This window comes from Aotus nancymaae, unplaced genomic scaffold (assembly GCF_030222135.1).
Source record: "Aotus nancymaae isolate 86718 unplaced genomic scaffold, 86718_ANA_hifiasm-v0.15.2.pri h1tg000003l, whole genome shotgun sequence".
In the NCBI taxonomy this organism is placed as follows: Eukaryota; Metazoa; Chordata; class Mammalia; order Primates; family Aotidae; genus Aotus; species Aotus nancymaae.
The window spans coordinates 1654325-1668541 of NW_026988414.1; the positions used below are offsets into that span (position 1 = coordinate 1654325).

A 14217-nucleotide genomic window follows, 5' to 3' on the forward strand; every position below is an offset into this window, starting at 1 on the left:
GGAGTTCGAGACCAGTCTGGCCAACATGGTGGAAACCCGTCTCTACTAAAAATACAAACACAAGCCGGGTGTGGTGGCGTGCCTGTAATACCAGCTGCTCGAGAGGCTGAGGCAGGAGAATCACTTGGACCTGTGAGGCAGAAGTTGCAGTGAGCCGAGATTGTACCACTGCACTCCAGCCTGGGCAACAGATCGAGACTCCATCTCAAAAAAAAAAAAAAAGAAAAGAAAAAGAAAAAGAATGAAGTACTGATCCACACTAGAACGTGGATGAACCTTGAAAGCATGCTAAGTGGAAGGAGCCAGACCCAAAAGGCCACACCTTCTATGATGTCATTGACGTGAAAGGCACAGAACAGGCCAATCCACAGAGACAGAAAACAGATTCGTGGTTTCCTGGGTCTGGGGAAGAAGAAATTGGGGAAAACAGGGAGTGATTCCTGATGGGTATGGGGTGTCCTTTTGGTGATAAAAATGTTCTAAGTTTGATTGTGGTGATGGTCACACAGCTCTGTGACTGTACTACAAATCGCTGAATTAGATGTTTTCAGTGGGTGAATTACATAGTATGTGAATTATATCCCAATAAAACTGTTACTGAGAGAGAGAGGCAGGTTTGAGGAGCCCAGCACAGTCACGTTTAGTGTGCAGGGGGCCAGGGAGAGGTGGCCGGCGGTGCAGGCCCCGGCTGTGGACAGATTTCCCTCAGACAAGGGACCAGCTCCGCGCTGCACCCTCAGACCTGTCTGCCCCTCGCAGAGCCTGCATGGGAGGCACAGCGGGCCCAGGAGACCATGTGGGGCTTCTGCCCTCATGTGGAGGAATAGTGGGGACAGCAGTGGCCAGAATGGGGAGGCTGGCTGGGGGGTGGGGGCGACCAATGGCCCAGTTAGAACAGAGCTCAGCCGCCACCAAGGAGAAGCTCTGGGGGCCAATGCTGAACCCACTGACAGCCAGTGGGCTTTCCACGGCCCTCAGCACCCACCCTGCACAATGGAGAGTCCATGTCTGCTGTCTCGTGGGAGCTGACTAAGGACGTGGACGCAAAGGAGCTTCCAAGCCCCAGCAGGAGACGCTCCTGATGTTTGAATTCCAAGGGCCAATAAATAACGCTTTGCTCAAACACAAACGGGGCGGAGCCAACATGGCACAGCCAGCCTCTGGTTTTGCCAAAATCATCGACGACCAACAACTTCCTTCCTCTGCTTCCGCTGTCATCTCATTAAAGACAAGAATGCCTTACATGAAACCGACAAGGGCACACGTGCTCACCCACGGGCATCCTGTCCTTCAGCCAAATGACCGTGGGTGCAGGGACCCCGGACACATCACAGGTCAGGACCAGGGGGCTCCCAGCCACCTGGCTCACCATCTCTGTCTTGGGGTTCTCAAACGTTGGGGGCACTGCAGGAAAAAAGCCAGGCTGTCAGAATTCTGAGACTCTTCGCCCATTTCCTTCCCTCAGGCAGATCACGGAGGCCTGTGAAGCCGGTCCCAGTAGTTAGGAGTTCCCATTTTATGTTTTGTTCACAAATGTAAATAGAACCAGTGCCTGGCTATTTTAAAGTATAACAAAGCAAAGCTCCAGCCAGGTCTACTTAGCCCAAGGATGGTAAATGGGAGGCTCACGCACCCACAGTCCTTAACCCGTGCCAGGGCAGACATCAATAATCGATCCCAACACTCGCTCCTGCCCCACCAGGATGAAGTCACACACCCCAGGCAGCCACTACAAGTGGAACAGAGTCAACCAGCCTCCAGATGAAATGCCTCTGCCCTCAGGGACCAGATATTCCCCCACTTTCCACTGTTCATCAACGTAGCCATCAGAAAGGGCTGCAAGCTTTGAGCAGCAAGCCTGGTGTCAGCCTTTTTCTTGTTGTTTTTTTTTTATGTTTTGTAGATACAGGGTCTCACTGTGTTGCACAGTCTGATCTCAAACTCCTGGACTCAAGTGATCCCCCTGGCTCAGCCTCCTGAAGTGCTGGGATTACAGGTGGCCCCTGCACTCCGTCTCATCAGTTCTTTTCAACGATTGTGTTGCGTCTGGCTCAGGGCTGCATGTGCCCACTGCTCACCTGGTTGGGAGGCTACTGGCTTGGGCATCTGTGGCAGATGGCCAGTGTCCCCCCAGCCCATTCTTCCCATTGTGCACAGCACAGTTTTAGCTGAGCCCATGGTCACTCTAGCAGAAACTACATTTCCCAGTGTCCCCTGCAGCCAGCTGCCTGAGCGCGCACTAATGGAATATATGCAGAAGAGACAGGTGCTACTTCTGCGTGAAATACATGCTTGCCCACCACTTCTGCTCTTTTCTGCTTCCCGTGGGCCGGGACAGGATACAGTGTCCCAGCTTCAACCATAGGCACAACAACAACACCCTAAGAAACGGAAGATCAATAGGAGGAAAGGAACCTGGGTCCCTGAACTACCGAATGGAGCTGAGCTACCCACCAGCCTACTCACCTCTCGGCTTTTGAATGAGAGTTAAACTCTTTTATTTACTCAGGTATATTTTGGGGTTTCTTTGTTGCAAGGCTAAGTCTATGTTCTAACATAACATCTGAGCCCCAGAAAATCTGGCCAGGTTCCCTGGTTGGTGTAAATAGGCTCCCCCTTATCCCAGCTGGAGCCACATGTCCAATCAAACAGCACTGGGTGGATGCTCCATCCTTGGGCAGATGGGACAGGCCCTCTCAGGGATCAAGATGCAGGTGACATGGCCTCCTGTGTGTCTGGTCTCATATGGCTCCTTCATCCTGGTGCCCACGTGCCAGGCCCTGTGCCCAGCAGTTTATAGACACCGTCCATGGGATCGGGTATGTCCAATGTGGTTGGCAGGCAGCTACTGCTTTTAGACTCATTGACTGAAGGTAAACCTTAGGCTCTGAGGGAAAAGTCACTCTCCTAAGCCCCATGAAGCAAGTCCTATTTGGAGCCTGCTAACCCTAGTCTTTTAAATTTTAGAAATCAGCTGGGTGCAGTGGCCCTTGCCTGTAACGTCAGCACTTTGGGAGGCTGAGGCAGGAGGATTGCTTGAGCCCAGGAGTTCGAAACCAGCCTGGGCAACATAATGAGACCCCAACTCTACAAAAAGACATAGATAGATATAGATACAGTATAGATGATATAGAGATATTACAAATTCTAGTAATCGTGCCCTCAGCACTTGGCAGCCCTGACTCTGTCCAGCTATTGTCTTTCTCCTTCCTGGCAGCCCCATGTGTTGCTAGGGGCTCCACGGTCACGTCGGCCAGGCTGGTCCCCAGCTTACCCTGGACGGTGAGGACGAAGGTCCGCACGGCCTCCCCAGCCACGTTGCTGACTTGACAGCTGTATACACCTTTATCTGACACCTGGGAGAGGAAGAGCAACTGCTGACTGTGTGCCAGAGCTGGGGCTGCGGTGCGAGGCTCCCCAAAAGCATCTAGGCCCCCAAAACTTGCAGAGCAGGGGACCCCCAAATATGCTGGTCCTGACTGGGGAGCCAAAGGGAATCAGGTCCCTCTGGACTTTTCCAAGAGCCTCAAGAAGCAGAAGGGCCCCTCAACAGTGAATACACAGGTTCTGGGCGCCTCACTCCCTGGGCCAAGTGGGGAGGAAGAGGCTCCCCATTGCTGTGGGGATGGAGCCTGGCCAGGAGACAGGAGCCCAGAATGGATGTCCAGAGGAGCAGCAAACATTCATGCAACAAACGCTGTGAGCACCTAATCCACACCAGGGAGGGAGGGCAGGGCAGACTCCCAGGAGTCTCAGCCAGCCAGCCAGAGCAACCCGGACAAAAGCTACTAGATGCTGAGGACACAGGCAGGAAGGGCTCGGGCCTCGACTGCAGGGCTGGGTCTGGATGTGACTCCAGAGCCCTGAGCTCTGCCCCTGTCTTCCACCCTGAAAGCTGCTAATCAACTCGGTTTGGGGTCCCACAGGCCAAGGAGGCAGCAGCCCACATCCTGCCCACCTCCTTCCCCACAGCTCGCCAGGGCTGGGAGGTGACTCTCCTGCAGCTGCCCATGGCCACCTGCACCCCCAGGGTAGCTCACCTGGGCCTCCTGGATCTCCAGCCTCTGACCACCCCGCAGAGCCTGGGTCCGCTGCGCCAGGCCTAGGGGCTGCCCATCCTTGTACCAGGTCACAGTTGGCTCGGGGAGTGCGTCTGTCTCACAGCTCAGGACAGCCTTGTCCCCGGCCCTCACCAGTACAGCATCCTGGGGGCTGCTGGGAGCCTGCCCGAAGGCAGGGGGAACTGGGGGCAGGAGACAGCAGAGTGAGGCGCTGCGGCTGTCCCTGCACCCTTCACATTCAGCCACAGGGAAAATGCCAGTGGAGACCCATCCCAGCAGTCCCGGCCCGGGGGCTGGCGCAGACCCAGGGGAGTTGGAGGAAGAGAACCGGGCCAGCACGCCAAGGACCCGCTGAGTGACCATGGACAGCTTCCTGCCTCTCTGAGCCTCAGCATCCTAGATAGGGGAGATGCTGACGCCTGCCCCGACCCAGGCTTTTCCTGCATGGGGCAGGCCCCAGCTGGGTCACAGCCCTCTGTGGGGGACCCTTCAGCCCCCTGTTGTTCCAGCAAACCAACGTAGAAGTGCCCCTTCCCCATGGCTGAGTCCACAGGGCCTGGCGCAGTGTGTGGCTGGTGTTCGTGCAAGTGAAGGAACAAGCCTCAGGGCTGAAAGAACCTTCCAGTGAGTCCTTGCTCAAGACACCTTGGCCCAGCTTTTCCCCAGGAGGATTCTGAAGCGCATGAGCCTTGAAACAGGCTCCACAGTGAAATGGGCTTCCCCGACCACACAGGCTTGGGGAGGCCTCTTCCCCAGCGAGGCTCTTGGGGCCCATCCTGACGCTCCCCCTCCTCAGAGCTGACCCGTGCGGGGGTCCCAGCCTCTCCCACGCCTCCTGCCCCTCTCCTGGCTCTGTTCCCCGGGGAGTGTGGGCTGAGGGCTGACTGAAGGGTGAGGGACAGCATGAGTTGGGGACAGACATGGACGCACCCAGAACATTGAGCTGCACCAGCTTCTGGTCTCGGCCGGCAGGATTGAGGGCTTCGCAGGCATACGTCCCGGAGTCCGACAGCTGAGCTCGAGCCAGCTGCAGTGTGTGGGTGCCTGCCGGGGGAGCCAGCGCCTCACACCAGCGTTCTAGCCCAGCCCCCCATCCTAAATCCCTGCCCAACCCACAGCCCTGTCCCAGGTAGGGGAAGCCACTCTCTCCCCATGTAACCTTAGAGCTGGGCCAGAAGCCTCAGTTTACCCACCAGGCAGGAGGAAGACCTCTTCACCCAGGGAGAGTGCCTGGCTGTCCTTGTACCACGTGACCTCGGGGCTTGGGTGAGCGTGGACATCGCAAGGGAGGGAGACGCTGCTGTTGAGGATGGCAGTGATCTGCTCCAAGTGTAGGCCTGCAATTCGTGGTGGGACTATCCCCATGGCCACCGCGACAGAGAAAGGCGTGAGAATCACACTGGCAAGGGAGCCAGGAGCCTCAGAGAAACGCTGAGCCTCACCCAGCCCCTGGGGCTTCACCTCGGCACAACTTCAAATAACTCAGAAACCTCCATTTGCCATGACTGTCTTACACATAAGGACACTGGGTAGGGGATCAGAGAGGGAGAGTCCCTGTTCCAAGGCCACACCAATGATCAGTGGCAGAGCTGGTATCAATTCAGGTTCAAGCCCGTGAACTTGAGGGCTCAACACTGTCTTCCTCCATCTCTGAGACCATATCTGTCCCCGCATCTGGAGAAAGAACTCACAGCCACCTCATTGCAGTGTACGTCATGAGTTGCAGAGGCTGGGAGTGCAGGCTCCAGGGCTGTGGGACCGCCACCTCCTCTCTGAGGGCGACCTCCCTGAGTCTGCTGCCACAGCTGCAAAGCGGGCTAACGTCCTAGCTCTGCTGGGAGGAGTCAGCCCAGGGAAAGTGCTCGGCCTCGTGTCAGGTATACAGCAAGTGCTCAGTAACAGTGGTGTAACGCCTCAAAAGAGCTGTTCACCTGGGGTGGCCCAATAGTGATCAGGGCCCCCCAAATGCTGTCTGTCTCAGGATGCGGCTGGTGCCAGGCTGGGATCCGTGAACCCTGAGTCCAGGGCCCAGAGCCCAGGACACTAGAAGGCCCAAGGCGGTGCTCCTTGGGGAGGGAAAAGGAGCCCACAGGGGCCGCCTGCTCGGCCCAGCTCACCTTGAACCCTGAGGGTAAAGAGTTTCTCAGCAGAGCCCGCCTGGTTCTCGGCCACACACATGTAGCTGGCGGCATCGGCTACCTCTGCCGTGGAAACCTGAGGGTGTGGGGAGCCATGCTTGGGAGATGCCTGAAGCCCCTCAGACACCACCACCCTCAGGAATGACCGCGAGGACTCCCTCCCTCCGTCCCGCCCATCCCATGCCAGGGATGTAGGCACCAGGCAGCTCATGGAGACCTGGAACCGCCTCCACCCAGGGCCTGTGTGGTGTTCAGGGGCGGGCGTGTGACGTTGGTGTCGGGTGGTTCTCTGTAGCAAACCCAATGTGACAACAGCCTCCCGACCCCGTGGAGGGCTGTGCTGTGTGTGCTGGGCTCCAGGGGTCCCTGCAGCTCTGAGTCTGCACATGGGGTGACTGGGGGGACCGCCTGATGTGTGAGTGCTGGGCACGGCTCCGTATGTCCCAAGGCTGCTCTGTGCAGTGCTGGGCTCTGGTCCTCGCTCATGTGATCCTCTGCTGTCTCCTGAACCTCCGGACGCTGTGCACAGCCCTGTCCTGGCCCAGCAAGGCTCCTCACAGGTGGTTTTTTGCTGGGCTCCAGCCTGGCTCCCAGCAAAGAGCCTCGTTTGCAGATAACAGTCCCTCCCTGGCTCCCAGACAGGTGGTGCTGGGACTCGGCAGCTGCTGCCCCAGTGCGTGCAGGGAGCTGCCCTGACCTGTAAGACTTGCCCGTCCTCCAGGACCTGCAGCCGTGGGCTCGGGGAGAAAGGCAGCCCATTCTGGAGCCACGAGATGGTGGGCGTGGGGTTTCCCAGGGCCGGGCACTGCAGGCTGACAGTGCTGCTGGCGTTGACCGTCACCTCTTCCACCAGCTCCTCTGTGTCGCCCAGGATCACGGGTGGGGCTGGGGGTGGGGGAGAGGAGGCTGAGGGGCCGGCACAGGTGTCTGGGGGTGGGGTGACTGTGGAGGTGCGGGTGGCACTTGGCGTCAGGCGCTGGCCGGGACCCTGGTGCTCTTCTCTCCAAGCCCTCCCAGTCCCTGACGCAGCTAAGGAATCGGGGCCCAGAAAGGGTTGTGACTTGCTCGATGTCACACAGCCAGGAGCTTCTGCTTGGAACCTGTGCCCAGTCCTGCATGATTTTTGAGGCCGAGCTCGTAACTCCGTTTTCAGCCTCTGGGTACAGCAAGACTGAGTGCACTGTGCCTTGGCCCCTTCCAAGGGAGGCCCTTCTGGGGCGTGCAGTCCTGGGACTCCCCACCTGTGGCCCCGCCACTCACTCAGCACCAGCAGCTGGTAGTGAAGCCAGTCCTCGCCCACCTCGTTGGAGGCCTTGCACGAGTACCTCCCCGCGTCCTCTGCCCGGACCAGGGGGATCTGCAGGACCCGGCCTCCTGCAAGGACATGGGACAGACGCCTGAGCTCAGGCACAAGAGACACCCCCAAGAGCAAGGAAGCTGCTCTCACCTCTGGAGTGGACCTGGGACATGTCACTGTTGCCTGCCTCATCTGTGAAATGAAGAGAATCAGCCTGTCCTGCCCAGCTCCTGGGTGGAGGGGGGTCAAGTCAGGAGCGTGCGCCAGGCCCTGAGCTGCACATTCTGGGCCTGTCCCACAACGCCTCTGTGGGGCACGAGCTGTTGTCACTCCCATCTTACTGACGGCAAACCTGAGCCTTCACAGCAGTGCCCAGTGTGACGCAGTGAATCCTGGCTCAGCTCTGCTGTCGTGCCAAGCCCAGCTCCTTGGCGAGGGCAGAGTCCAGGGGGAGACTCAGGAGGCAAGGGAGGCAGCTCCCGGGGCTGTGGCGGTGGTGGGGGTAGGGGTGAGGGCAGGGAAGGCATCACCTGGGACCCTATGTGATCAAAAGCCACCCAGGGCCAGGCACAGTGGCTCACACCTATAATCCGGGCACTTTGGGAGGCCAAGGCGGGTGGATCACCTGAGGTCAGGAGTTCATGACCAGCCTGGCCAACATGGCGAAACTCTGTCTGTACTAAAACAACAAAAATTAGCTGGGTGTGATGGTGCACGCCTGTAGTCCCAGTTACTCGAGAGGCTGAGGCAGGAGAATCACTTGAACCCAGGAGGCGGAGGTGGCTGTGAGCCGAGATCGCTCCACTGCACTCCAGCCTGGGTGACAGAGCGAGACTCCATCTCAAAAAAAAAAAAAAAAAAAAGAGCCAGCCAGGGCCAGAGCCTGGTATCGATGGGGACTGGACTTGATCTCCAGCAGTGGGGCCTGGTTAGGGTTACTGCGTGCTCAGAATTCTGGGCTGGGGCCGGCCGGCCCCGGCTATGGGTGACTTGACCAAGCTAAGAGCCTGCAAAGCCCAGTGGCAGGACTGGGGCAGCAGTGGTGTTGTAGGGGTCAGCTGATGTTTGAGGTTAGCGTAAGGTCAGGGTAAGAATTCGGGTCAGCTGTGACCATGACACCTGTGTTCTCAGAATTAGAGAACAGAGGTTAGAGGTCAGTGGCCAGGGTGAGAGGTGAGTGGTGGGTTGGAGGTGAGTGGGTAGGAGTGGAGGGCGGTTGGTGGCTGCGGGCTGGGCTCAGCTATGGTTGGGATTAACTGATGGTTAGAGTCTGATCGGGATCAGCAGGTGACCGAGCCTACTGTGCACCAGGACTTGGGGTCAGGGTAAGTGGTCAGCGGCCAGGTTAAAGGTCTGTCCAGAGGTTTCTATCAGGAACTAGCAGCGGCCAGTAAGAGCTGCACTCCCGGATCTGCGAGAGTGCAGCGGTATGATCACGGCTCACCGCAGCTTTGACCTTCTGGGCTCAAGGGATCCTCCTGCTTCAGCCGCCCGAGTAGCTGGCACCACAGGTACATGCCACCATGCCCAGCTAGTTTTAGAATATTTGGTACAGACGGGGTCTCACGATGTTGCCCAGGCTGCTCTTCAATACCTGGCCTCAATTGATTCTCCTACCTCAGCCTCCCAAAGTGCTGGGATTACAGCTGTGAGCCACCATACCTGACCACCTCCTTTTTTTTTGCAATCACCAAAGTAGAAACCCTGGTCCGATTCTGCTCATGCAACTGACCACTTGGTTGACCCATGCAACTGACCACTTCTCCCCAAAACCAGCCCCGCCGCTGGCCCCTATCTGGCCTCAAGCAATTGAATCTCAAACCGAGAGACCACCTGGACTTCCCTCATGAGCCAGTGGGCCGGGCGTTTCTAAGCCCTACCCCTAGAGCCTTTTAAGTCAAATCACCTACAAAAAAGTTTCTAAAATAAAAGGCTTGCTTTCAAAAATGAAATGACCTTAAATAAACAAATACCACCTAAGGTGGTAAAAGAAAAAAGCAAAAACAGACACACAAAACATGAGCCTCCGCCACCAGAGTGGTCTTCAAAGCCCAGTTAGAGCTTCGTCAGCGTTCGGGGTCATGAGCTTTGCTGATGATTACCAAAGGAGCCAGCTGCCTCTGCAGAGAAAGTGGCAGTTTCTGCCAATGGTTTAAGGACATTATGGATCTTGAAGCCCAGAAGGGGATGCCCCATGGTAAAAGGCTTCGATCTGTAAACCAGAGGCAAAGGGCAATCCAGTCTTTGCCTTCATACAGGCAAAGAACTTGCAGCCCCAGTTTACAAATTGCAGCTAAGGTCCAGAGTGGTTGTGCGCCCTGCTTGAGGTCACACAGCAGGCAGCTCAAAGCACCCATGTTCTTCACACAGCCCTGACCCACCTTGCAGCACAGACACCCCGTCCTCGGCCGAGAGGGGCTGATCCTCTCTGTACCAGGTGAGCTCCGGAGGTGGGATCGCATTGGTGTCACAGTACAGGTAGGCTGGGTTGTTCTCCACCATCTCCCTGTATTCCGTTACTCCGCCCCGGGCCTCCTCCTCCCAGGACGGGCTCTCGAAGGCTGCACTGGCATCACCCACCTTCTGGAACATGGGTGGCACTGGGTGGGGGAGACAAAGCCCTCAGGAGACACAGCAGAGGGGTGGGGAATACTCCTCTGCTCACGGAGATTCTCATCCCAGCCTCTCCCAGGTGCAGAAATCCATCATTTGAGCCATTCCCTTAGGTCAAAGCATTTCTTAAATTCCCTCACTCCCTAAACCAGTGTTTATGGAGCAACTACGATGTGCTGGGGACTAGGATACGGCTCCTTCCCTAAGCGGCTCATGTCTAACGGGCACTAAAGGATCCTTGTAACATGGACACTTTCCACAGCTGGAAGCCAGATACTAAGCTTCAGCCAGCATTTGTTTATCAGAGCACAGAGGCACAAAATCATCAGCTTTAGAAATAGAGGGGGCCCTCAAGGTCACCTGCTTTGATCCCTGCACTTTACAAAGGGTAAAATTAAGGCCTGGAGGGCGCCATGTCATCCCCAGGTTGTCATTAACATAACCAGTTAATGACAGAGCCAGGGCTAGAGCCTGGCGGCCAGAAGCACTGGAGGTGAGGAAGGGTGTGAGCAGCCGGAGCAGGTGCTCCTCCCGCCAGCACGCCCCACGGGCAGTCCACCGTGCAGCAAAACCCGGTTCTCGACATTTATCCACCGCCCAGCTTGCCTGTCAGCCTCCTGCCTTCCTGCCTCCCCGTTCTAGCCTCCCAGTCTCCTGCTCCCAGCTTCCCCTTCCCACCTCCCAGCCTCTTCCTCCCAGCCTCCCTGCCTCCCCCTGCCAGGTTCACTTTCCCAACCTCCCCATCCCAGCCTCCCAGTCTCTCACTCCCAGCCTCCCCTTCCTACCTCCCAGCCTACTCTTCCTGGCCTCCCCCTCCCAGCCTCCCTGTCTCCTCCTCCCAGCCTCCCCATCCCAGCCTACCAGCCTCCCCTTCCCAGCCTCCCTGCCTCTCCTTCCCAGTTTCCTCCCCAGCCTCTTAGCCTCTCCCTCACAGTCTCCACAGCCTCCCCTGTGCAGCCTTCCAGCATCCCCTCCCAGCCTCCTCCTTCTAGCCTCTCAGCACCCCCACCCAGCCTCCCCCACCCAGCCTCCCCTTCCCAGCCTCCGAGCCTCTCTGACTCCCGACTCCCTCCTTTCCTTTCTTCACTTTTTAAAAAGGGAAACATCCAGCACAGACGAAAGTGAGACAAGAGCATTATGAGCCCCATGAACCCACAAGCAGCTTCAAACATCGAGGCAGCCACTCAGCTTCCTTTCGACCAGAGATTCTGAAGCCAGCCCCAGGTTTCCCTAACAAAGTGAGAAGCATTTGGCAGAGGGGTTAAGAGCATGGCACTCTGGCTCAACCAGACCAGTCCAGCTCCACCACTTAATTCTGTGGTTTGAGGCCAGGGGCCTCCAGAGGGCCAGCCCCTCGATGTCCTCACACTGGCCAACGCCCCGCCCCCTGCCCACTGGTGACACACACCCTGGATGAGCACGTTGAAGTCCTGGTCGTCCTCGCCAGCCATGTTGGTGGCCACGCACAGGTACCGCCCCGAGTCTGAGACCTGCGTGGGCTGGATCTGGAGCAGTCGCCCTTCACCCAGGACACGCAGCCGCGGGCTGGGGGTCACGGGCTGCGCGGAGGGCGATGGAGTCGGGGGAAGGGAGATCAGAAGTGAGGGGCTGAGAGGAGCGAGACAAGCATGCTTATTTCTCAATACATTCTCCAAAAATGCAGCAGAAAGTGACGAGAACAGCTGAGAAGTTTACAAAACCAAATCCACAGAGCATAAAAATGAGAAGGGCCATACATGGGTGCAAATAGTAGAGTTTAAAGTCTACAAAGAGTTCAACATTTTGTTGAAAAATACAGCTGGGTATGGTGGCTCATGCCTGTAATCCCAGCACTTTGGGAGGCTGAGGTGGGCAGATCACCTGAGGTCAGGAGTTCGAGACAAGCCTGGCCAACGTGGAGAAACCCCGTCTTTACTGAAAATACAAAAAATTAGCTGGGCATGGTGGTGCACCTGTAATCCCAGCTACTCAGGAGGCTGAGGCAGGAGACTCACTTGAACCTGGGAGGCAGAGGCTGCAGTGAGCCGAGATAGCGCCATCGTACTCCAGCCTGGGCAACAGAGCTCAAAAATTAAAATTAAAATTAAAAGGCTGGGGGAGGTGGCTCACACCTGTAATCCCAGCACTTTGGGAGGCCGAGGTGGGCAGATCACCTGAGGTCACAAGTTTGAGACCAGCCTGGCCAACATGGTGAAACCTCATCTCTACTAAAAATTACAAAAATTAGCTGGGCGTGGTGGCAGGCACCTGTAATCCCAGCTACTCAGGAGACTCAGGCAGGGAGAATAGCTTGAACCCAGGAAGCAGAGGTTGCAGTGAGCCAAGACTGCACCACTGCACTCCAGCCTGGGTGACAGAGCAAGATTCCATCTAGGAAAAATAAAAATAAAATAAATAAAGGGTGGGTGGGGCCTGGACCAGCTCTAGGGCCAAGTGCTGTAAGAGAAGCCTTTTCTGGAAGGTTCCAAGCAGAACCAGTCGGAAGCACAGGTGAGAGCCAGAAGCTGCTCGGGGGTCCCACACTCACCTGCCCATCCTTGTACCAGCGGATGGTGGGCGGGGGCACAGCCCAGCACTCACACTCCAGGGTCAAGGTGCTGTTGACCTTGGTCTTCACTTCCTTCACGCTGACCTCCCCCAAGGGGTCATCTTTGGAGATGGAAGGGGGGACTGAAAAGCACAAGGGGTCTAAGAGCAGAGCTGGGGGATGGGTGCTGAGACCCCGAGCTTACCCTGGTCCTGGGGGCAGCCCCAGAAATAGGGCCCAGCCCAGAGACACAGGGACCCTGGAACCACCCTGCTCCTGGCTGTTCACTTAGGGGAGAGAGCATTTGTCTGCAAGGGTTACAGGACGGGGCAGGTCTGAGGCAGGGGAATTCCTGGGGTCACCTCAGAGGCCTTCTTTGGGGGTCCCAAGTCTCAATCTGCAGAGCCTCTGGTTATACCCCGAAGCAGAAGTAGCAGGAGGAAGCCAGGACTGTAGTGGTTCTCCTCACTCTGTCCTCTGGAGCCCGCCCTGGCAGCCAGGTGACTGCCAGAGGACATAAGCCAGAAGCAGGCACCCCGGGTGCCTGGACCCCTGGGTTCCTAGCGGTCTTCTGCCCACCCAGCTGTGCCCCAGGGTCCCCAACTCACTGAGCACTTCTACGTGGTAGTTTTTCATGGCCTCCCCGAGCTCGTTGGTGACCACGCAGGTGTACTGGCCGGCATCTTCCTTCTGGGCATTCAGGATCTGCAGCCCGTGGGTACCTGTGTGGAGGCCAGGGGCCAGGGTCACCCCGGAGCTGCAGCCTCATGCCAGGCACGAGGAGAGGCTCACTGGTGCTCTCCTCCGACCCTGATGACATGTCACCTGTCCCCTCCCTCCTCCCTGCCAGAGGGCGTCACCTGGGAGCAGCTGGATGTTCCTGGAGGCCTCAAACGGGGCCCCGTCCTTCATCCAGGTGATGTTGGGGGAAGGGAAGGCCAGCGCCTCGCAGATCAGAGAGATGGGGTTGTTGATGGTCACGGTCACCTCCTCATCTGCACTGTCCTCGGCCACTCCCAGGATGGTGGGAGCCACTGTGGTGGGGGAAGTGGGGTACTTGTGAGCAGAGGTCCCTGACCCTGGGCCAAGGACTAGGAAAGCCTTGGACCCCAGTGCTTGGCCTCAGCGCTTCTGTCACTTACATTACAGAGATGGGAAACTGAGGCTCAGAGAAGCCCATGCCCAGGGCGGCCAGGCTTGAACTCAGACTGTGTGACCCAGAGCTCGGCTCTCCAACACTAAGCAATGCTACAAGGGAAAGCTGAGTAATGTCTGCCTCCATCTTCCCCAGAGCTTCTCAGAGTGCAGCCTCTCCACCCATTAACCAGAGGCTTCTGAATCCTGCATGAGTCGGGGAGTGGGAGTTGGGGGCTTTGTTCCCTGCTGAGCAGAGTCACTTTGCTTTCATTGGTCCCAACATTTCTTCTTTCAGCTTCTGCAGGGGACTCTCCTCTTAACTGTCAGAATTTTAGAAACAAATTTTTCTTTTCTTTTTTTTTTTTGGTTTTAAGGAGCAGAGAGTTTACTCGGCAAGAGAGAAGGAAGGAAGAAGAAAACAGCTCCCCCATACAGAGATAGAGG

At 57.1% G+C, this 14217-nt stretch overlaps 1 protein-coding gene across 1 annotated transcript in view; it reads right to left on the reverse strand.

The window, feature by feature from the left end:
- Positions 1-14217, reverse strand: part of HMCN2 (hemicentin 2) — a 162606-nt gene that overhangs the window by 41736 nt on the left and 106653 nt on the right. Inside the window, exons 50-62 of the mRNA XM_064377021.1 lie at positions 13497-13670; positions 13245-13358; positions 12637-12779; positions 11518-11668; positions 9878-10096; positions 7460-7573; positions 6897-7084; positions 6179-6275; positions 5255-5416; positions 4992-5105; positions 4041-4243; positions 3275-3356; positions 1273-1404 (exon numbers count right to left, since the gene is read on the reverse strand). Of these exons, the coding sequence (XP_064233091.1) occupies positions 1273-1404; positions 3275-3356; positions 4041-4243; positions 4992-5105; positions 5255-5416; positions 6179-6275; positions 6897-7084; positions 7460-7573; positions 9878-10096; positions 11518-11668; positions 12637-12779; positions 13245-13358; positions 13497-13670 (1893 nt within the window). The remainder of the gene's footprint in view (positions 1-1272; positions 1405-3274; positions 3357-4040; positions 4244-4991; positions 5106-5254; positions 5417-6178; positions 6276-6896; positions 7085-7459; positions 7574-9877; positions 10097-11517; positions 11669-12636; positions 12780-13244; positions 13359-13496; positions 13671-14217) is intronic.